Source organism: Anopheles stephensi, chromosome 3 (assembly GCF_013141755.1).
Source record: "Anopheles stephensi strain Indian chromosome 3, UCI_ANSTEP_V1.0, whole genome shotgun sequence".
Classification (NCBI taxonomy): Eukaryota; Metazoa; Arthropoda; class Insecta; order Diptera; family Culicidae; genus Anopheles; species Anopheles stephensi.
Genome location: NC_050203.1, coordinates 5,946,555 through 5,970,421, shown reverse-complemented (window position 1 = coordinate 5,970,421; position 23,867 = coordinate 5,946,555). Strand labels below are relative to the sequence as shown.

At 44.7% G+C, this 23,867-nt stretch overlaps 1 protein-coding gene across 5 annotated transcripts in view; it reads left to right on the top strand.

The window, feature by feature from the left end:
• LOC118510369 (serine/threonine-protein kinase NLK) overlaps positions 1-23,832 on the top strand; it is a 68,802-nt gene extending 44,970 nt beyond the window's left edge. For 2 of the 5 annotated variants that reach the window (XM_036052090.1, XM_036052089.1), the window contains exons 3-10: positions 3,207-3,336; positions 8,898-8,953; positions 12,212-12,404; positions 12,496-12,705; positions 12,802-12,990; positions 13,623-13,824; positions 13,927-14,020; positions 17,593-18,675. In XM_036052090.1, the coding sequence (XP_035907983.1) occupies positions 3,207-3,336; positions 8,898-8,953; positions 12,212-12,404; positions 12,496-12,705; positions 12,802-12,990; positions 13,623-13,824; positions 13,927-14,020; positions 17,593-17,647 (1,129 nt within the window). In that variant the 3' untranslated portion in view covers positions 17,648-18,675. Of the gene's footprint in view, positions 1-3,206; positions 3,337-8,897; positions 8,954-12,211; positions 12,405-12,495; positions 12,706-12,801; positions 12,991-13,622; positions 13,825-13,926; positions 14,025-14,846; positions 15,610-17,592 lie in introns of those variants that run through there. The other 3 variants (XM_036052092.1, XM_036052091.1, XM_036052093.1) reach the window with 3 other exon arrangements.
• The last annotated feature ends 35 nt before the right edge of the window (positions 23,833-23,867 follow it).

The window sequence follows — 23,867 nt, the reverse complement described above, 5'->3', positions numbered from 1 at the left end:
GGTCCGCAAAGAACTATCTCCAACAAAAAGTGGCAACACCAGTTGCGTAGTTTATTTTATTTCGAGCACCAAACATTGTTCGCTCCTTTTCCGCCGGTCCTGTTTTGTCCTGGGGGGCGCGCACACAGTTCGAGCAGTGGAAAATACATAACATCCACGGTCTGGCGGCGGGAAGTTGAAAATCTCTTTGAAGACCCTGACTACTTCTGGCTCCTGCCATAGTGCGGCTAGAGTGTACCACAAAATGACAGCACGATACCTTAGCAGCAGCAGCAGCAGCAGCAGCATCAGCACCTAAGGCCACGGTGAGCGCTCATAACTTTTAACGTCCCCTCGTTAACGGGCAGACGGGCCACGATTACGCCGCGCGTGCTAAATGCATAAGAAAATAACAAATTCCAATTCCACAAATTTATACGGTGCCGTGGCAGGCCGCGGTGCAGCGCGCGTCACCTTCACAGTCCAGCCAGGGGGAAAGCAGGCTAAACAGAGCAGTAGTGATCACAAATAAATTTCTATTGCACCATGCTTCTTCACTGAAGCAATCTTCCAATGGCAAGACGCCGTACACCGTGGTGTTAATCGATTTTAATTGTTCTCCATAGCTCTGGGAATGTACTGTGCGTCAGCCGGAGTATGAAGAGTTTTGAGGAGGCTCTATCAGGGATTTTCCAACTGTATCTGACGCAGAAATCGTGCATCCGGGGGAGCATTTGTGTCATTAAGCAAGTAATGTTTTCTAGCCTTCTGAGAATACTAAGTCCATTCCGTCCGCCTGTCCAACCGACGTCACTCACATTCGAAGTACAGCAGAAAAGCATGACCATCACGCACTCCATTTTCTGTGGGTACTATTTTTACGCACTCTTCCCAAGTACACAGAATTGATTCATGTCCCCACGGTTTCCGGTGGCAGTCAAATTAATTATTTTGTTACACGAAATTGTTGGAACTTCCACACGTACATTGGATGCGTGGCGAAACTGTCTGGTGCCCTTTGGCATTTGCATGTTAGACCGTAGGGGGCGCGCATATATTTGGTACGGATGAAAATAGTTAACCTTTTCCGGCCTGTTATCGATGGGTGATAATCAGAAGTTTAGAAGCTGAGCTCCGAGTGCTAGCTACGCACTAGCAGACACTATGATGTGATCTCTATACGGTGAAACAACAATTTATCTCTCTGTGTTGCGTGAAGCAATACTAATTGACCGGTATAGTTTCGGTATCGATTCGTGGCAAAACAACAGCGCTCCAGCAATATCGTGACGATGGTACGGTATGATAAGTGAGGTTAGCCGGATGGCTCTTCACGGTGCGAGTAACGCTTCCGACAAAGCCTCATGAGTCTTTTGACGTGTGTCTACGCTTTGCGGACGTCCATTTTTCTTCCCATTCGCACGAAACTGGGACGACTAGAGAAATGGTGGTTTCAACAGTATTTCAAATTACCAGGCCTGGACCCAAACCAGAAGAAAAAACACAGCTCCTCAATAAGATAGGGAACATCGCACCTCGAACATGGTGGCGTACGAGTGAAATGCCGGTGTTGTGTAGTAGCGTTCGCCAGCTACAAGCTAACACGCAACATGAACGCAACACTTTCGCCCCATGATGACTATTCATAGGAAAATTAAAGGTGTAAATGAAATTAGAGACTGTGTGGTGTGCGTCCTTGTCTACGCTCTCTTCTGGCAAAGGGTGAAAGGCTTTCAAGGCACAAGGCTCTCCGTCCGCCACACGGTTGTTGACTCCTTCTCGGTTGGTTTGCTCTGTTTTCGTCCTGACGCCGGAGGGGTTTTTTTTTTCCAACGCCAACCGACCGGCCGGCTGACATGTGTGTATGCGTTCTAATATTCTGAACAAATGAGCTGCTCCCACGATTTTCATGTCCGTAAGGCTGAGGTCCGGTCACGCTCACTGCCGTGAATATGTGTCATGAGGTAAGGCGGCGCTAGAAGAAGGTGCATTTGAAACAGAGAGTCTGCTGCCCGTCAACATCCGGATCCGTCAGGCTTATCACGAAGAGGCGCGAATGACACGAGTGACGTGCATCAAGATTTGAATTGAATTAAAATTTGCCTCATTTTCTGCACTGGCTCGCCGATCGCTCTCTTGATGTAGTGCAGCTTTTGAAGCAAGTTGGTGAAGTTGGACTCATTTTTTATGTGAAATTCCTACACTTCCCGCTACATAAGGATTTGTGGATTAAAGTTCCAATTGCGTCAGCATTATACTATTAAGTAATTTCTAAAGAATTCCCCAGCTTTCATCCACACCTCACTTTGTGGTCATTGAATGGTCAATCAGCATAGTTTTGAAGTAACAAAAAACACGAGAGAAGAAAATTAAGTGAGGCCCAGTCTCGATTGACTCCTTCGCTTGAATGCTGTGGAATCTGACCATTACGATCTGGCTGTCAATTTACAAGATTCCCAATTAAGCAGTCGTCGCAGACCGTTGTCAGGCTGGGTGGCATTTGAATTAATTCCATCCCATCCCCGGGCAGTGCTTTTGAATGCATCGTATCATTTGCTTTTCTACCGTGAGTGCACTTGTTGTCTTGTCCGCCACGAGTTGAACGATGGAATTCAATACTTGGTCTTGGTCAGTGACGATGGATGTGTCGTGAAGGAATGCCACCGGCCGCGCTCATTGCAATCGAGGAGAAGGTGTCGATTGCTCAATTCTTCGCATGAAATAGAATGGCAACATGGTGACGAGCTCGAGCTCACGACATCGTCCAGTGGGTTAGAAAGTCGGCAATAGCAAATTGGAAATCTGCTAACTGTTGCTAGCTTTAGCATATTTGCAAGAGGTTAATATCAAGCAATTCTGGGTAGTTTACTTGAAGCACTTTAAATGCATCCATACTTAAATGGCCATCCCCACCAGAGGCCTTCTTCCGGTAGGATTATCCTTGAAAAGAAATGAACGAAACTTTATGCACTGCTTGTGTCAACTTTTCTTTCACAACATTTATCAGCCTTGTTCCATAATCGTCACCCGCGCTTTCGCCGAAGGGGGGAGAGGACACGACAAAACAAAAAACTAAAACACAAAAGAAAAGAAAAGAAACAGTAGTGTACGTGTACTCGCTTTGTTCTAATTAATCATCCAAGTCTCCCGCATACTCTTACCCCTTCCCCTACCGGTCATTTATGCTAACGGTACAATTTTCCTTTTGCTTTCGTTCTCGTCCACAGGGCTGTCACCGATCCGCGTGATGGACGCCGGGTCGCACTCAAGAAGCTGCCCAACGTTTTCCAGTCGCTCGTGTCCTCGAAGCGTGTTTTCCGGGAGCTCAAGATGCTCTGCTTCTTCAAGCACGAAAATGTAAGTACCAAACTCCTTGCAGCAACAGCAGCACCAGTAGGTGATCCACCCTCTTGGGAAGTATGATGGTATGAACAGCAGCCGAGCCATTTTGTTGCTGTTGCTTATTTCGCTCGCCCCACTCGTGTCCTGGGCATCGTTTTTCTCCTTAACGAGCCCGTGGAAGTGGTGGGAAGAAGTTTTTAATTAGAAAGTGTTGTCGCTTTCGCTTCAAGCTGCGAGATAACTTTGGCAAGTGATATTATTCTTGTTAACCCCGGTGCGCGATGCTCCTTTTCCGAGCAAAAAAAAACGAAGGACTCTCTCTACACGTGATGTGTTTTCCCGTTATCAGATAACATGTGTTGGAGCATGGTTTGGATGCAACGGTGTAAACAGTTCAGTCGTTGGGAAAAAAGCAGCGCAAGGACCTCAAAATGGCAGTAGTGATTGGCATTAATTGCGAAGAAATGGGGCATACAATTTATTGGTTTGGTAGTTGGTCCAGCTGATGGAACATCCTCTCCGGCATCCACTACAATATTCTGCGTTTGATACAGCTTTGGAAAAGCAATGAAACATCCGCTCGTCCGTAGCAAACCAATCCGCCATGATACACGATTGATTGATGAACTTTGGCAAAAGTGCAGCAGCGCAATACCCGGGTAACGCTTTATCGGATCGGGTTGATGTTTTGGTGCAATCCTTAGGCAGCATTTGGCCCTCCAGGGTGCCGTATTGCTTCTCGACAGCCCAAAGCCTCCCCTCCCGGTTGGCCGCATACGGCGCTAGCAAATAAGGCAGCGACACACAATCGAATCAAATATGAATCACGAACTAGGTTAATGGATGTGCCGAGAGGAATCTGAGATGCGAAAGAAGAACGAAAGCCAAACCGTAAAGATGCTACTAGCAGTCTGAAAATAGACTGCAATCGATTAGCTGCTGCTCTCTTGCACGGGGTTTTGTAGCCCTTGCAGCTACTGGATTGATCCCTTTTCGAAAAAGGGGCAACCGATAGAAAATAAACGTTCCACCGAAATAGGGTTCCGGCTGTCCGACATGCAACACGGAAGCAGAAATTTGATTTTGTAACATTCCTTTCCACCCTTTTGGCTGGGTGAACAATTCCAATCAAAGGCTAAATAGTGCAGCTCGGTAAGGGTGGCACGAAACCTCAAGCTGCCTTCTCATGCAATAATCACCTTTAGTGGTGGGTTATCCAGAAGGGTTTGAAAATCTATCGATCGAGGAGTAGAAGTCCTAAACTGTTTCTTTATTAAATTTATCTGGACAAGTCCAATCGGTGGAGGTTCGAAACGAATCAAGCACATGTTGTAACATTCACACGCTGTTCGGCTGTCGAAAATAGAGGGTCTTGGGTGGGATATAAATCAGTTCTACGGCGATTCCATGTTTTCTGAAGTATAGACATAAAATTATAGTATTCGTTGTGTAGCTCTTCGTCTGGCACGCAAAACCTTTGACAGCGGAGGACCGGCTCACATACACGGCTCGGACTAGATTTCTTTCCGGATTCTCCATAATGAGTTCGAGTGTAATTACCACCGTGGAGTCATTAACGCCTAGAGAAAGAAAGCATTGAGTCACACTCTCTACACTCTGGTCCTTCTCGTTCTGGCCGGACATTATTAGCCTGATATCGTTAAGTTATTAAATATCGTTTTCGATTGACCTGAATCGCTTGGTGGCGGTAGTATTGATCGATTTTATACAAACTTGCCTTGCTGCTTTCCTTAGTTCAGCTCCTTCAGTTTGCAGTACTATTAATGATGCAGTAGTAGCTCTTCGCACTGATGCGCTTGATTTGGAGCACAGTCGCACAAGGAAAATCTCCCTACAGCACATACCAAGGAGCTCTGTCAGAAAGACACATTTTCCCTTTTGTGTCACGTACGTAAATTTTGTATGTGGAAAACGGTTCAACTGCGAGGCAAAACTTTTGTGTCCGTCCTTCAACAAAAAAACATGGTCGCCGTCCTTGGTCGACTCGCTCACTTGAAGGTGCTGGTTCTGCCCCTGGAAGCCAGGATCATCTGCCCGCTACTGTCGGTTTTATGATGCCTTGGGTTACGTTGGTTGGAGTGGGAAAATAACTCCGAAACATCTCACCCATTTGCATGATATAAACTCCACACGGGTGGTTGTACGCTGTTGTCTGTGCGGCCCTGGAGTGGAGCTTAGCGTCACCTGCGATAATGGGACCACACAAAAATCCGCTTCCTTGTAGTAGCAATCGGGGCGCGTGAGCTCGCATTTAAGATATGTCGTCCTCGTTTGGTGTGCATCTTGTAGGCGTCGTCGACACAAATGACGCACGCACGACTTCTTGCTGCATCTTTCGTGCCCGGGTTTACCGTGTTCAAATGAGGTTAATACGTTATGAGAAGATTAAGAGCACTACATGCTTTCAGGATAAAAAAAGTCTGAAGTATTATAATGAATCAAGTAATTATTTTAATTGTAGCTTCTTGACGATTATCCCCTGCTCTATATTCTTTTTTCGTCATATGTCCTGAAAGTTAATCTCTTTTTTAGGGCACCTGGAGGTTCCCACACTTTCCACTTCATACACACGAAAAGAAAATTTATACAAAACTGGTGATATGATTCGCATCCCAACAACAAACATTGTGTTCACTATTAATCGCCGAAACGCTCCGTTCCACAACGTGCACCGTCCGTTAAAAGCAGCATTTTCGCTTCCTGTGTTTGTGACAGTGGAGCTTTTGTGTTGCAACAAGGAACCAAGTTTTGTTCTGCAATGCGTGGTGTGCGGTAAGTGGCGCGGGCATTGGGTGCCAAATCTGTTGCAGTTGAGAGTTGCCGAGTGACTGCCCCAGTGCGGGGCGGGTCTTCTCAGCAGGCCATGAAGCTAAATATGTGCGAGCATTTTTATGATTTTTCGCCTGTTTTTATCATGTATCTCCTCTGCACGCCTCGCGTAGTTCGGGTTGGTGTTTGGCGGCGAAAAAAAGATTGCCTAATAAACCTTCAGCAGCCCGCGATATAAATCATAAACCATTTCCGGAGGGCACGGGCGCGGGAACGCTTTTTAACGCTTTTCCCATCCACGAACGGGTTTCAGCAACAAGGGGAAAAGGGGGGGGGGGGAGAAGGGAGAAGGGGGGGGGGGGAGGGTTAAGCGTTGCATAAATGCATGCATGCCGAATGTGCACATGCATATTCTGCTGAGCGTGCGGGTCTCGGGAAGGTTACGCGGCACCGCAAGAGGCCGGACAGATGAATAGAGCGGGTCTGTTGCCATTGTGTAGTTGTGTGTGCTGCCACACTACTGCTATTGGTTTTCATTTCGTGCATGCAAGACACGAATGCACGTCGAGATGCAGATGCAGTGCGCTTTGTGCACTCGGCAGCAAAAAAAAACCCAAAAACAAACTCCGAAAACAAAATCCAAGTATAAAATGGCAAACTAAACGGCCGCGACGAACTGTACGAAATGTGGAGCATATGAGTGTGTAGCGGGCGAGGCGTTTTGTTTTGTTGCAGTTTTTCCTTGCAGCCGCCGGAAAAGCAGTGGCGTTAACCATGGGAAAAATATGGAAATTGAACATTGTTTCAAAAAATGGTCCAACACCGGAGATGCAGAAGGGATATTGGGAGGTTACTGGGGGGGGTGGATAATTCTATATGGCAATCGCGTTTAGGGGAATGGGTGAAGCTGTGAAGTCCATTATTCATAGGGGAATAAGCACGCGACCAAATTTGAGATTCGGAGCAAAAATGCTGGAGCGCTCTGGGTTTTTGTGTCCCCCCAGAGTTCTCCGCGTGCACAAGGGTTCCAGATTTGTATGCAAAAAAGCGGTAACTACTCCCCGGTATCATAAATCCGATCACCTCGGTTTGGTAGAACGCACTAATGCAATTAGTGTGCACACAAATACAAACCGTTGCATTTGGAATGGTGCAACAGCGCCGAAATGCACTGGGTAGCGCCCTTTGTCCTCGGTACTGCAGGGCAAGCTTAATTCGGCGGCATCCCACTGGCACTGGAGGGCGTACGGCACGGTGAGGAGTGTGGATGTGATTAAAGGGTTTATTATGCATAAGGTTGTTTGATAAATCATCCGTTTACTTTTACACATACCACGTGCGGTTAGTCGATTCGATCGGGTTAATAGATAGCGACAGCTGCCGGTCGTCGTCGTCTTCGTACATTTGGCTGCGATTGCAGTCAGCATTACGCAGTGGCACGTGCAAATGGTCCCGAAAGTTTTCGTAGAATAAGCAAACGTCATTTATCAGGTTGCAGTGAAAATGGAAGATAAATCGCATTGGAAAACCACCAAACAACCACGGGGTAGTGTCTGTTAACGAACTGTCCGCTAGGAGATATATGGTTTGGACGGCCTGAGGAAAAAACCTTGAAGTAGTGGAAGAATTGTCCTAACAGATGTGCGAAATAGATCTAAGCGATTTGGTATTGGATAAGCTGTCGCAACATCCTTGGTTCGTCGTTGTCACAAATTCTTCATCGCATGCTGGAGTTCCAACAGTCAGGATATCATCCGGAATGCCAATTGTCGCCAATTTGATGAAAACAGCGTCATAAAGTGACATGTAAAGTTGACATCAATCGCGAGCTTCATTGCATACTGGCTGGTGTCGTCGATAAACAAGATCTTTCGATTCGCCGCTTTGTCCCAGTGTCACCGGATTCTTCCCACTACAGCATGCCTGCAGACGTCCCACGTTGCACACAGTGATTTTGCGACGTAAGCCGCATTCAACTAAAGGCTACGAATCGGTGTCGTATTACTTCCCATACTCCTTGCCCTTCCCCAGGACCATTCTCCTTCGCCTCCTCTCCTATCGCTCGCTGGCGCGTTTCGCATTAATGTCAAAGTTCCCACGACGTTCAAACGAAGGTTGACTCACAGTAGCAACTACAACGCGCGGGTAGGAAGCATTACCACCGACAGGTCTTCTTCGGCTCACTGCAACGTTCTTTCAGCCAGCACGATGCATCTTGCTCCTCCTCCTCCTTCTCCTCCTCCTGCTGCTGCTGTCATCGCAGTTGGTCATTGTACCTAGCCCAACACCGGCCTATGTATTTGCTGAGTCAGCAGCTATCAGATAACTGCCTTGCCAATGCTTGCAGCCAGTGCGCTGACAGCCGGCTGATCACTCGACGAACAGAGCCGACGAAGGGCGGCGCATCGTCCGCACCGAGAAGCTCGGAATGTAAAAGACTCCCTTGCAGTAGGAGCTCAAAAACCCCCGTGGGATGGAGCTATTTGGCACTTTTATTCTGACAAGCAGCAGACGGTTCCTGTCCAAAGCGACAAGCACCCGTCGATCGATAACCTAGCGGTTTCCGGGAAAAGAAAGCCATCCATCCGGTTTGGGAGGGTAAAGAAAAACTAACCCGGGTGGCTGGAAATATACCCCGCCAACGAATGTATATCACCAGAGTGGGGGGGTCATATTTGACAGCTTCCGGATGTTAGAAGTTTACGGTGTGCGGAACATTTCGAAGGGATTATTGTGGGTTTTTTTTGTACTAATGCTGTTTCGTATGTTTGCTCTCTCGTTTACAGGTACTATCTGCATTGGACATCCTGCAACCGCCACATTTGGATTTCTTCCAGGAAATGTATCCTTTTACAAACTGAAGCACACTAAACCATATCACATACCCTCGAGAGGAACAGTCCCCGAAACAGGAAACTATCACTACTGCAATGGAATTATTTAATCAACTCTATTGGTTATCGTTAGCCTAATGGACTTATGCGTAAACGGTTATGAATGGTTTGCGATGGACTGCGGTGTCCCTGGGCGAACTCTGGGTTTATTTAAACCACATAGGAACGATGCTCGAAGAACGTCGCATCTGTCCGATAGATGTGACTCATATAAAAGTTGCTCCACAAAGGCGACCAAGGGGGTCCCAAGTTTTCGTGAGCTAGTCGGTGTAGCTTTTTGGGCACACGAGCTAAACTATAAGGCTCCCTACCTTACAGAGATATGTCTAGCGAGTAGTGCTCATGAAAGGTAAAATACTTTTCTAATGCAAACGTGTTTACTACCGGCTTGGAGCTTCAGGATCACTCGCGTAGTTTTCTGAAGCAGCAGCAATAACGAATTAAATTTTTCTCCACTCTGTTCCGTGAATAATTCAGCAGTTCTCCGAGGGCAGGTGTGTTTTGCCTGTCTGTGTCTGCTCATGTAAATTTCAAACTCTGCCACAGTTAATGAAGCATTTTGTCCAAAGAAAACAATTGCATAACAGAAATTTGTTGAAGTTCCGTCAGAACATGCCTTTAGAGAGGAAGCCCTTGAGAAGGTTTTTTTATGTGTAGTTCTGTCATATCACAGTAAAAGCGTAGTAGCATTTACAAACTGGCATCTTCTTGATTAGAGTGAGCAGGAAACTAGGGCACAGTGTCACAAGTCACGATTCCTTGCCGAGTAACAGACAAACACATGCGGCTGCCATTGAAATAGTCGGTGGCATCGTTTTGACCCGAGAACCATTTAGCCTGCCTGGGAACGGGTCGAAAATTCCACGAACCATAAGGACACAGGAGCAAACAGAAAAATCGGAGGAATGAAAAATAAATAGATATAGCTGTACAAATATCCATAACAAACCGAAAGGGCGAGAATTCGGTTTCCGGTCCCACGATAGCGATAGCGATTTCTGCATAATATCCCACTTGTACTTTATTGACAAACTTTTCACCACAATTTCCACACGAAGCTTTCCCGGTTTCGAAACATAGATAAAGAAGAAGAGAGGGGAGTGAGAGGGAGAGAGTAGATTCACACAAAGCCAGTCCTCTGCTAACCACCTCCAGACTCCTGGTCCTGGTCCTGTGTGAGGATGATGCCGGAATTTGCCACTTTTTATAGTGATTTCATTTTATGCATGGGCCCTGCCCATCCCGGAATGCCGGCCGATGATGGGGGGGAAACACACGCGCAACCAACTCCCGGGGAGCGTTCAAGGACATCTGTCGCGGCAGCAGGGCGTAGTCAAGAAAGCTTGGGAGCTGCTCCGAGAGAGAGAGAGAGAGCGAGAACGTCCCGCAATCCTCCATGAATGGATTGCGTGCCAGAGAGAGAGAGAACGAGAGTGTGAGACTGGATAACGTGTGTGTGTGTGTGCTACATGCTACCGATGGGAGGACTATGCTTATTTACATCAAGGACGTGTGAAATGGTGAAGCTTTGACGCGCTTTCGCCACCCGTACTTTTGGCGAAGCATCCGTTTCTTGGGAATTGTTTGGTGTGGCTGCAAAATCCTTACCAGCTCCGGAAGCTTCAAACGAATCGTCACTTTTCCGGGAATCATCCGGAAGGAGCCTGGATGACATTTTATTCGCAATAATTAATTAGAAGAAATTCATTATGGCAGTGTCACAAAAATATTTCGCTGCGGCTATGGCGAAAAGCAAGAATAATTCGCTATAATAATTCTTTTTTTTCTGCCGCTGATCGGCAAAGACAAACAGACTCTGAAGTTTCGCTTTTTCTTCTATAAAACGATCAGCTCCAGTCCAGTGTAAGCTTGTGTTTCCATTTGATTAATGGATGCAATTTAGTACTTGGGTGTGTGTGTTCAGCTTTACTGCTGCAGTCGGGCGTCCCGCTAAGCAAACGGACAAGTTGAATTAAGCAAGTAATACACCCTCGGGTTTGAAACCGCTGTGATTCGGCGTGTCCTCTACCCGAGAGTGCACGACCCCTCATGGCCGATGAGGAGAGCTAGGAGCAGCAGCAGCAGCAGCAGCAGCAGCAGCAAGAGCGACGGATCAAAATGTCTGGAAAATTTCTTTGTTCCCGCTTCTTTCTCTCTCATCCCCATCTGGGTTGTCTGGGGAGTTAGTGTAGGATCCCGGATCCGTTTCCGTTCCTTCCCCGCTATCAGCAGCAGCAGACTCTGCTGCTGCACCATTGTAGCCACAATGTCCCATCGCAAATCCCAAACCACAAATCCTAGCGCGTTAAGTTACAGCGCCATCCTCTTTAACTACCACGGTCTTCCTACTGAGATGGTCCGAGATGGCCAACCTCTCCCTTCACGAAGCGCTCTCAATGTATTGTTTTTTGTCTACTGTCTACTTCCACCCCCGGTGATATGCTGCTACTCACAGCAAAAAGGGTTTTACGTTTTGCAACACAACGTGACGTATCGACGAGACTCTTTCTATACCAAACAAACAATGTCTCGAATGTCAGTTCCGGGCAACGTCCTTGACAACGAATGGTGAATTGCTGTTGGCAAGTTAGTACCGAACCGGAACTAACGTTACTGGGAGTGTTGCGGAATTGGTAGAGGCCAGAAGTCGGGTGGATAAAATAATCGTCCGTATAAAGTTTTGGTCCTTGTGCCCGGTAGCGCTGGCTATGCTGAGATCGCGTCAATCGGATGTGAGGACGCACACGGTTAACCACAGACATTCGGAAGTGTGTGTCTGTGCGATTTACACACATGTAGGGGAATTGTTTATTTTTCTTTCCTTCAGAGTTGCAAACCGATTAGACGATAGAGAATGTCTAAAGTTGTTGGAAGAGCAGTTTTTTTTTCGTCGTTAGAAATTCGGGAAAAAACAGTCGCCGAAACGCTCGTCGAAACTTTCAACAACAGTTAACACGCTAGTAAGAACGTCCTCAATTCAAAGGGACGTGCTTGTATGTACTGCGGCGTTAATCCTCTGTTCGACAACCTCAATGTGCGACATCAAGATGGCTTATGTGACGGCAGACAATAAATGTGATTCAAAGTTTGCAGGGACATTGGGGGACTAGAACGTGAAGTTTCCGTTTTTTTCATTCCACCATTCCACGTACCGTTGTCGATCAAATTTTCCTTAATCCGCTTTTCCGAAACACCAACCAAAACAGCTACGTGATTACGGAACTGCTTCAGTCAGATCTGCACAAAATCATCGTTTCACCGCAGCACCTTTCCGCTGACCACATCAAAGTGTTCCTGTACCAAATCCTGCGCGGCCTGAAGTATCTCCACTCGGCACGCATCCTTCACCGGGACATCAAGCCCGGCAACCTGCTGGTAAACAGTAACTGTGTTCTGAAGGTACGCGTTGTGTTTAAAACGTTTGCCCGGGCCGGAGTGGTCTGACGCTGTTGCTGCTTATCTCATTTGATTTTCCGTTGCCGACTTTTAGATTTGTGATTTTGGGCTGGCGCGCGTCGAGGAACCGGATCAATCGAAGCACATGACGCAGGAAGTCGTCACGCAGTACTACCGTGCGCCGGAGATTCTGATGGGCGCCCGCCATTACTCGGCCGCCGTCGATGTTTGGTCGGTCGGTTGCATTTTCGGTGAGCTGCTCGGGCGGCGCATTCTCTTCCAGGCACAAAGTCCTGTACAGCAGGTAAGTCCACGGCTCGCTGTAACCCAATGCTTCTCGGCCTCGTTTCCCGGCTGTCTAATAATATGGTCTCTGCTTATTTTCTTCCCCCATTTGTAGCTTGAACTGATCACCGAACTGCTCGGTACGCCATCGCTGGAGGATATGCGGCATGCTTGCGAGGGCGCCAGAAGCCACATGCTGCGGAGGGCACCGAAGCCTCGGTCACTGACCGCACTGTACACGTTGAGCACCCATGCCACACACGAAGCCGTACATCTGCTCTGCCAAATGCTCGTCTTCGATCCGGTACGTACTGGCTGGGGCGTTTGGTGCCGCTTTGCTCTGGGAGAAAAGAAAAGCTCTGCTAAAATTAATTTTCAAACAAAGGAAATGTTCACTCGGGCGCGTACGCCATTACATCTTTTCCACTATCCATTGACGGAGATTATACAAAAAAACCCACCTGGATAGGTCATACGGTACCAGGGATTGTATCAGGGAAGTTGCGTGCAAATTGCCAGGAATCGATTGGTTTTATTTGTATACTGCAGCGTCATAAACAGGGTGGCAAAGGCACGTGCATACGTGCAGCATGGTGCGAGTTGATAGTGTAATTGACAGCAAACAGCGTGCGACTGCTCCATTCTTTGTGCGCTGATGTGGTGGTTGATTACGATTCCGACTCGTATTGCGTACTTTACGCCTACGTGAAAATGTGTTCCGTCGTTCGTTTTCCGCCCTCTTCCTGTATCACGTGTCTTGGTGTATTTGCACCGCGAAATGATCATCAAAATGAATCGTTTTCGCACAAAAGGGGTTTTATTTTCATGAAACTTTTGCTAGTCGGACGTACCTATTAAATCATTTGTTAATGGTAGCATAAATATGTGAGCCCTCATGCCTTATACTCCAATATTCTTTTCCCGCTTCCGCTGCAGGACAAAAGAATATCCGTAATCGATGCGCTAGCACATCCGTACGTCGACGAGGGTCGGCTTCGTTACCATTCCTGCATGTGTAAGTGCTGTTACACCACATCCGCCGGCATGCGTCAGTATACTGGTGAGTTTGAGCCATCGGCAACTCAAGCATTTGACGACCTATGGGAACGCAAGCTAACCTCAGTGCAGCAAGTGAAAGGTAAGCGCCGAAAAAGCTAAGGACCTCTCGCTCATTTATCTTACTTATTGGTTCTAAATTGAATTCTCTTTCTTGTATCCCCGAAACAAACAAAAAAAACAGAGGAAATGCACAAATTCATTGCCGAACAGCTACAAACGGGCCGTGTGCCACTCTGTATAAATCCCCAAAGCGCTGCATTCAAATCGTTCGCTAGGTAAGTAACCGGTATCCGAGCTGCATGCGCACCATGCGTGACCTGTCGATCGCTCGTCGTTCGTTTTATGTTCCGTTTCATTCACATTAAGATCTACTCTTTGCATACTACATCCTTTCCTCCGAAAAAAATAAATACTCATATTATTTTGGGACAGAGAGGGCCAGACCTCTGTTTTCGATTTGTTTTTGGTGTGCTCACATTCGTAAATAATACTTCCGTCCAGTCGTTTGTTTCGTCGGGTTTTCGATAGTTGTGAGGATTTTCTTTAGGGCAATGAAGTTCCGGTTCCCGGTATTTTTTTTGGAATTTTGATGCATCTTTTTTAAGGAGAATTAAATTTAAAAAGACATTTACTATTAAGCTGCGACGAATGTGGAATATTAGTAATCGGCTCTAAGGAACTGGAAGACGAAACAATCCTCCACGTAAGGCATCGACATGCGAGAGAGAGATGTCAATGTCTTAAGTGCTTTTTGTTTTTGGACAATTTTTATTCGTCTTTCTTCCAAACTTTTTCCGGTGATTACCTCTTATCAAAAGTATAAAAAAATGCGAATTCCAGCTTTGCCTTAGTTCCAGATTTCCTTAAACACATCTTTCCAACAGAATCAGGATGTTCGCGAGTGTCTCCTCCGCACCCTTTCCCAAAAGCCTGATTTTGCCCACACATTCCCCAGTCCCCAGGTGTTACAAAACCAATGCCTTTGTCTCTGTTTTTATCACTTTCACCTTTTTCATTGTTTTTTTTTATATCTATGTTTCTTAAATCTATCGTCCGTTTATCGAAGCTCACGTTTTGTCATTGTGTTTCGTTTGACAACAGCAATAATCATCACATATCACCATCATCCAATCATCATCAGTAGCAAGCAGGCGGAATAAACCGATGCCACGGGTAGTAGTCCCGCGAATGAGACGTGGATGTGAAACGGGGTGGTGGTACACTGATCTGTTTGCTCTACGAAAAAGGTGCAAGCAAGCACACGAGAGAGAGAGAGAGAGAGGGAGAGGTGGATGTTCGAGACATTAGGCGCCTCCATCGTTGAGTTGAGGTGTGTGACGTTTCGCTCACTGTATTACCGCGAAATGCGATAGCAAACTTTAACCCCAAAAATATGCAACCCGGGGATGTGGTCGTGTGTATGCGTGTCTATAATGGCACGATAAAGAAGAGAAGGCAAGCGGAACTTGGCGGAACGAAAGCACACACACCGAAAATCGAAGTCCAAAATTTGCACGGCTGCATTCCATTAGCGAGATGTGGTCCTGTTTTGTGCACGCCATTGTCATTATGATTTGTTACACCATTGCAACATGACGCGAATCCACCAAGATCAACAAAGATAGGAATTGAAGATCACTACTCAACCTTCACTCGCACAAAGGAGCAGTTCCTTCGACGCCAAGACCAAGAAATGCAAACGAAACTTCACTTCTTCTTCACGAGAGCAACAACGACCCTTTTTGGACGCGAATCTGGTGGGAAATGAATGGAACAGGTCCAAGACTAGCCCCACCTACCATCGGTCACCATAACTACCACACTATGCACTTGCGTTGATGCTCCGTCTCTTATATCCTCCCCGGTACGTCTTCCTCAATCTTTGGGGATTGTCAAAAATGGCGGTCTGGTTTTGTGTCTAGCTGTGCCACATTGGATATGGCGTTGGTGGATATCAATCGACGGGACTTCAAATCCATCCACAAGTCTTCGAATTTTCGCAAATAGGTGTGTTTGTGTGTGCGTGTGTGTATAATATAAATTTACATTGCCCCTCCTTCTCACCATAATCTATGCTCCTTCTCTTTGCCTTTTGTACCATTTTATACATGTTTCATGTTCTCATTGCCTTCTCCTTCCGGCAATGCCCGGCCCGGAAGCGCTACTTTAACCATTACGTTTTGTATTCTGCATCAAACTACACTGTGCTATTCTCGCCATTTTATCACATCGATCTTGTCCTTCCGTTTTGTATTACTACTTTATTTCCATGATTTATTTTTCATATACTCGCCCCACTTTGAATGTTTTTCATGCGAGTTCTGTTATGATACTGTTGTATTGCCACTAACTGCTACTTTCAAGGCATTTCCCCTCTTATTTAGGTATTTTGTTCTCTCTTGCATTAGTTGTGGACGTCAAGTCAACGTTCTTCATACTTTTGTTCATTACTCTGTTAAAATATTATAAATGCACATTTTGTCACATTTTATTGTTCACTGTTTCTTGTCTGTTTAGCAAATGTTTGTTTGAATGTTAATTGTTTGTTAAATATAGTGTCGAATCATATAAAAGTAACCTTAAATCAAAATAATCCACGACTTTTCAAGAGATGTGCAATACCGCAATTAAAATATACTTTGTTAATAAAAACCAATCTCATATCTCATGCCGTCTAATATATCTACCACTCACAAACATACACGTCTACATAAACACACACACACACACACCCCATTGCCCGATGTCTGCTATCTACTACATGCTTCGCGCCTTTTGGATAGTTTAACCGCTTACGCTACTACTGCTCGCCCCTCACACACACATTCTCACGCGTGTTTGTAAGAATGTATGCTAGCTTCCGCTGAATAAAAAACAAAAACCCTGCCCTCCCTCGACTCCTTTAAACCCTCCCTCGAACCAACCCTTCCACGACTGCCGTGTGCCGTGCCCGAAGCTCAGCAGGACCACTGGAAAGGAACGTTTCGCAAAGCAACTCTCACCAACTCTCCACTTCTTTATACCGCTAATATTCCACATTCGTCACCAACCAACCAAAACAACAAAAAAAAAGCCAAACTCTCTTCGTTAAAATTGTGTTTTATGTTTGTTTATTTCACACATTGTTAAAGCAACAGGAAAACTCGCTTCCTTCCTTCTATTACTAAAGTCCCATGGCTGCGTTGCCTTAAAGCCACCTTAAACCACCTTACAACCCGGTTTACACAAACGCTGTGCCTGATGCGAGCGCCTGTTTTCCCTGCCAACCAATACCCCCATTGCTTGCGTTTATTAATCGCATTTATGATTTATCTTCTGCTCCTTGTCTAAGACTCTAATGCCACCGATAAAACGAAACAAGAGGGGAAGAAGAATGAAAAGCATGAGCATCACTTGTGAACGTTGTATTTGGTTTTTCTTTTCTTTTTTCCATCTGCACATAATGATTTAGTTGATTGTGAATGATTTCTACTAGCTGATCGAACGGCCTTGCTGCTAACAGTATCAATATAAACTCTCTCTCTCTCTATCTGATACGCATCGCAACCCTACATGTCGTTGTGTGTGTGAAAATTTCAAATTTCCCTCAAAGAAAAAAAACCCACCGTGAATGTTTTTTTCATTTAATTCCCCTTGTTTGAATGTTTTATTGGAATGTGCCTTATTACTAATTCCTTTCTCGAGATATCTTGTTTTCTTCCTTTCACCTCATAAACCTTACGAAGAAAAAAGGGTTTTTTTAAGTTTTCTACCCCAAATTGACTACTTACTTAATTTTCTTTTTTCCCCCCTGTTTTTCATGTACCCCCTTTGCTCCACCATTGACCGAACCACTGACCCGGTGTAGCTCCACCGTAGCCCATCCATCAGAACTGCCACCATCGCCGCACCAATGGGAATGACATAATGAAGCAATGGCCGCATAAAGCAATGGAACGCTGTGAGAATGCAACCAAATCAACGAATCGGCTCCTGTAGAAGAAATTAATGTGTGTGGGTGTGCGTGCGGAAAATTGATCCCCCACGCTAGGCCATCATATCTCTCGGTTTGATCGGTGTATCCCTGTGCTTGCGTAGCGATGGTTGCTAGAACGAACCAAACCAACTAAACTATATGATCACGCCACAAAGAAAGGGGACAGTATTTTTATTAGAATGCAAGTACTGACGTACAGGAAGAAACTAATCGAAAATGGAAAGCAACATCTGGGAACAAGATAGATATTAGAGTGAAGTGGGATTAGAGAAGAGATAAGATCAATGGTAAGAAGGTACGTCCGATAGATGATGTATGCCAGCTTCTCTTGGATGACCATCATCCACCATTCGATACGCCGAACTAGCTTTCACATTTCTTGACTTACATATTATACAAAATACTTTCAAATTATTTTTTTTTTATACAAAACTCAAACGATCGCGATCGAGAGTTGAATTTCCCAAACCCAAAACCCAGTTATGAACGTTCGCGAGCGGGACAAACGCCCGGTTTGTCGCATAAGGCATACGAGGCGAGCCATGATGATTGACCACACAAGCAGCTACAGCAGGCACACAACTAAACCAACACATGTACATAGAAGTCTGACGGTGGTAAATCTGTATCCGATTGATTTCAGTTTAGGAAATTTGCGACTCCCGTTTCTTACGTTTTGTTCTTTATCGGCGCGTTATTTTTTGAATGCAAACTAAACTACATTTTAAGTTCCGATAGAGTTTAAAAGGGACATCCGTTTCATCGAAAGAGAATGTAAGACGCGCAGAAAGGGCAGGAAAAAAAGGAACAGTAAAGGAACGATCGTTCGATCGCTCGATCGTATCGAATCAGTGGAAGGTATTCGATGCAAAATGTTTGAATGTTCGCAAAGCAAAGGAACCATTCATCCTGGAATGGGGCGAGTGGCGAATCAAATCTTTCAATAAGATCTCATTATTAGTGGTTCGGTTAAACTTTTCTTTTGTCGTTTCAATTACTTTTTAGAATATTTTTTGCGTTAGGGAGCAGCAGTTACACAGAAGGAGAAGAACAATGTTTGCTCTTAAATGCCGCTCCAACCACGAAACAGCATCCGGTTCCGGTAGAGTGAGCAAACACACAAGTGATAAGAAAACAACGGTTTTAAGTAGTCGATTATGGAAATGGGCAGCAGCTTACACACACACACACACTCACAATCCACCACACAGCAACACTTTAGTTTTGCGTAATTTTCAGTTCGAGGTTTTAGCATTGTAGCATTTAAACAGCTCTACAAAAATGTGCGTTGGAATGTTTCGATTCAAAACCCGTTAAAGAAAGTTTTTTTTTTTTCTTCTTTTCTAATAATGACAATTTTCGTATAAAAAAAAAATGTATGTACAGCTTTTGCTTTACCAGAATTCATCAACGATCCCCATTTGTACAGGATGATAGCAATCCGGTATCATTGATACAATTAAAACCTAGTAGCGCTTTGAAACAACAAGAGGGTGGGCTAGCTGAATTGAGAGTTGAAGAAGGATTAAAGCAAAGCGCAAAACTCTAGCAAACGTGTTCAACGTGTTAACGTGTTTAAGGTTAAGTAAAAGCAATAACATTCTTGATGGGGGGGGGGCGGGAACTAAAGAAAGGCAAATCCAGCTCGATGTCCGAGAATGACAGACGCGTGGACGTTTTGAAGGGCAGTGCTGACATTTTAACATTCAAACCCATAAACTTGCTGCCGTTGTTTATGAGTTTCTGTGTTTAGTAAAATATACAATTCAAGAACGTTTTCATTTTTCAAACTATGCGAACCCAATAATCGTACCGACCTCGGTTCGATCCTGTCGCGAGGATGGGGTGATTTTTTTTTTATTTCAAGAAGGTCGAGCGGCATGCTCATCCCTCATCTACAGTCTGACTATTGGATGTGCGTTACCGAAGCGTATGTTGTGCGAAGCTTCTCTTAAGTTTTGGGCGAGGGATGGCAACTACGCAGCACTGAACTGAAGCAAGATCCCTTGGAATCGCGTGTGCGACTGCGATGTGCACGTGAACGCGTCGACGCGTTGGTTGAGCATCGATTGTATTGCTCTCTCTCTCTCCCTCAACGAAACGGTATAAGTAAGCTACTACTATTAAACACACCAGCACACACCGACACACCAGCACACCCCGAGCAGGATGATGATCACCTGTGAGGACCCCTCACGATCACAGACGGGCAGTGCGGCGTGGAGGACAATGTGGTATAAGAAGCACTGATTTAGTTTGTAAAGTTGTAAGAACAAACTCAAAGCCGGAGCAGGGGTAAGAGCGTTGCAGGGGAAGTACACCAAGACACAGAGTGGAAGGAGGGGGATGCTCACGAGCCAGTAGCTTGTAAGGATGTGTATATTTGATAAGGATCGATTACGGTAGCGCCAATTCTTTTTTTTTTCGTATAAGGTCCCCAATATAAAGAAAAACAAATGTAGGCAAATGCGACGGTTAAGGTAGGAGCGATTTGGAAGCGCGATAAAGAGAGAGGGGGGGAGAGAGGGAGAGAGGGAGAGAGAGAGGGGGAGAGAAGGAGAGAGAAAGAGAGAGACACGTACAGAAATAGAAGAAAAGAAACGATTTTGGTTTTGTTTTAGTTTTGTTTTTTTTATCCTAAGTTTATATCACTTTTACTATTTTAAGCTAAGGCGTATTGATGACGTTTATTTAGGTACACTTGGTTTGTGCTTACATCTGCCAGGTACAGATGTAAGTTGAAAGGATTTTTTGTTCAACAATTGTTTTACAGATTTCCTTTATTATATTAGCTTCATTTCTACTTAATTTCCACTTTTAATATTTTTTATTGCGTTTCTCTTCTTTCTTTTTCCGCTTTTCGTTTCATACTTTGGTTTGCGGCACACGCTTGCAGACGTTCTTCGCCGGGCCAAACGCGGGCAAAATGTTCGGGAAAGGTATGGCATAATGAGGGCAAATAATGGCTGACGCCTAGCCTCGATCGAATATAGACGACACATACTAATACAGAAATAAGCATATATTACGCTTCGAACCAAGGTGAGGGGTGAACGATTCGTGTAACAGAAATTATTATTACACTTGCAACTCTAGAGGAACATTACGAGCAGCACATGGAACGGGACGGGACGGAAGTAATGCAGAGAAGTACCATGAATAGAAAGCTAAGTATGTGTTTATATGCAATGTATGTTAAAGAAAATTTGCTCGTATAACAATGGAGCACTTACGTAGAGGAAGTGGAGCATAAAGGTGAACAATTTGCGTTTGTGCGGAAGTATTCAGGTATATAGAGAGCGATGGTTTCGCTGTGTCTACTTCGTGATTATCATTATGGCGAGAAGAACCTCCCGAGTAGGACACGCACATCCTTCCCAATCCACACAAGGCATACACAGTTGTTGGCTTTAACCGTAGTTTGTGCTACCGTACTTAATCGGTGTAAATGTATAAAACAAAAACAGCTGGGACTAAAACATTTTTGTAAAAGTGTGCCCGAACACGCACAGGACGACACCTTCTTCTAAATGCAGGTCATTTAGCAAAGGGTGACTCCCGTGACGCATACAGCATACACGTATAAAAATATCGAAGAACTTCCCACATCAAAATGTGTGTTATTGAAACAGACACAAAAGAAAGGGTTAAAAATCGTTTACATACTCCAGAAGCAAACAGTGGACCCGTCATCCTATACACGCCCCAGTACCAGAAAGATGCATTTGACCTCGTATTATCGTCGTCCTCTATACGTTGAAGGGCACGAACGGGAGAAGGAGGAGGTTAGCGAAAGCAGCAAACATACAATAATTAATGTTTAAGAAACGGAGCAGAGCATTTACAGGGTAGCCCGAAGTATTTTTGTTACACTTTCCAATGACTTTTTGCCAATTTGTCAGCTATTCTTGAATCTGTCCTACTGTGTTTGCCAGTTCTCCATATGTCTTTGAATGGTAACCGCCGAAAAAGTGTGTGACAAATTCAAATATATATGAGAAAACGGTCAAAACCTGTGGCACGAATTCAAAACTTTTTTAGAAAGTGTTCAACAAAAAACTTCGAGATACTCTGTACTAGTAACACACGGTAATAAACAAGTAATATAAAGAGAAGTGTATCGTAACCGTGTCACCATTACTAATCACTTTCTGGTGTGAAGTTATTGAAACGAAAAAAAAATTATAAATCCTCCAAACTGTGTGTTTGTGTGCGTGTGTGATATCGTCGTTTGGTTTGAGTGATAAATATGAATGAACTCGTAAAGTAACTGCATGAAAGAATATATACAAGATAGCTCGACACTGGAAACAGCAGCATTACTGTAGCCAAACAAGCATTATACAGTGTTGTTCTTGCACACACACACACAACAAAATTGTAACCTGCAAGCGTGTACGTGTAATCAGCAAACAAGCAAACAGTTAATATTATTATAGTGGAAATCATCACCAAAGGCTAGCTATAACAAGCCGAGATGATTATCCTCCAGTCGTGAAACAGTCTTTGCCAAAACCAGGAGAGCGCTCACATCGTAAACGTTGCTCGGATATCTATATATACACATATGTTACTGCTGGCGTAGACACAAACATGCTACTAAGGCCCTTCTAGACTTCTTCCTCTGAAAGGTAGATTGCTTGTGCGCTTTCGGTAATGTGGTAGAGTAATGTGTTTAAGGCGCTATATTGTTCAACTAGGAAAAAGGCGTCACGATCATGAACTCTCGAAAGTGTTAGGTTTTTTTTTATTATTTTCAAATAATTTTCTGAAGCAATCGAACAATCTACTCACACTCAAATCATTTCCATCCGCGACTCAAGCACACCCTTTGGTGCAACTACAATCACCAATAACCAGACCAGCAAACATACACAGAGAGAGCAAGCTTTTCTGTTGTATTAGAGAATAAATAAACCCATTTTGACCGACACAAACCCCAACCGGCCAACAGGAGAGGAAGCAAACAGAAATGGAACACTTTCGGTTTCAGCAAACAACCAAAGCAGCCAGCCAACCAGCCAGCCAACCAGCCAGGTTAGTGGACACACAGGTTTACAGTGAAACATTCGTAGGGAAACTAGCACTTTAGTGGGATGTGAGGACATTAATAAGTAATAAGGAGTAGTTACAATCCCCAACCCCCATATACCCCCCTCCGATCTCTCGTTGATTGGGGTGGCGCAATATAATTATACAGAAGGCATGCAAGTAAAGCACCGAAACGAAATGATGAGTTTCAGACTTCTTCCACCAGACGCGATTGTTGGGAAGAGGGAGTTTTGCGTTAAAGTTGGAAAAATTGTAGCTGTAAGACGTGATCTGTCAGCAGTAAGAGCATGCCATTGGACAACCAGGTTCATTATTATTGGCCTGTATTACTACTACCACTACCACTACCACTTGTACTAGTATTGTAAATAAGAAATTGTGATTGTTGATCATGATGCTGTAAGGGAACATGATCCAGCAGTAGTGACGGAACGGAACAAGCATATTGTTCAATATAAATACACAGACCTCTCTGTATAAAGTGAAATCCAATTTCGGATCCCCAGCATCAGGAAGAAGCAGCAGCAACAGTAATGGTTCAGCAAAGAAGGAAAGGCTGTTACGAAAGGAAGGCAATTTTATATGCATGATTTGTAAAACTGGGTTTTGGTGTGAAGCATTTGGAAAACACGAGTATTCATAAGCAAACATAACGAACTCGGGAAAATGGAGAGAATAAAAGGACGACACGAACGCACCTCGGCTAACAGTCATGACAGGCCAACGAAAAACTCAAGCAAATTTGAAACAAAACACAGAGACGCACACACACATTTGTATTCGCATCCGGTTTTGGAAAAATAAAATCCGTATCAGTGTATATATTTGTATAGTGAGACATAGTGATATAGCTGGGAAGCTGATGAAGCTGTGGCATTAAAAGCGAAAAAACCCAGTGGAAAAAAATCATATTTGGAAAAAAAGCCGAGATGGATGCAGGAATACGCATAATACACGGGGCACACTAGTAATCACTCACATACTCACACGTAAACACAGTCGAAAATGCCGTATTCGTATGTATCAAAACACACACACACACAACACACAAACACAATATATACACAAGAAAATATATACATAAATTGAAAGCA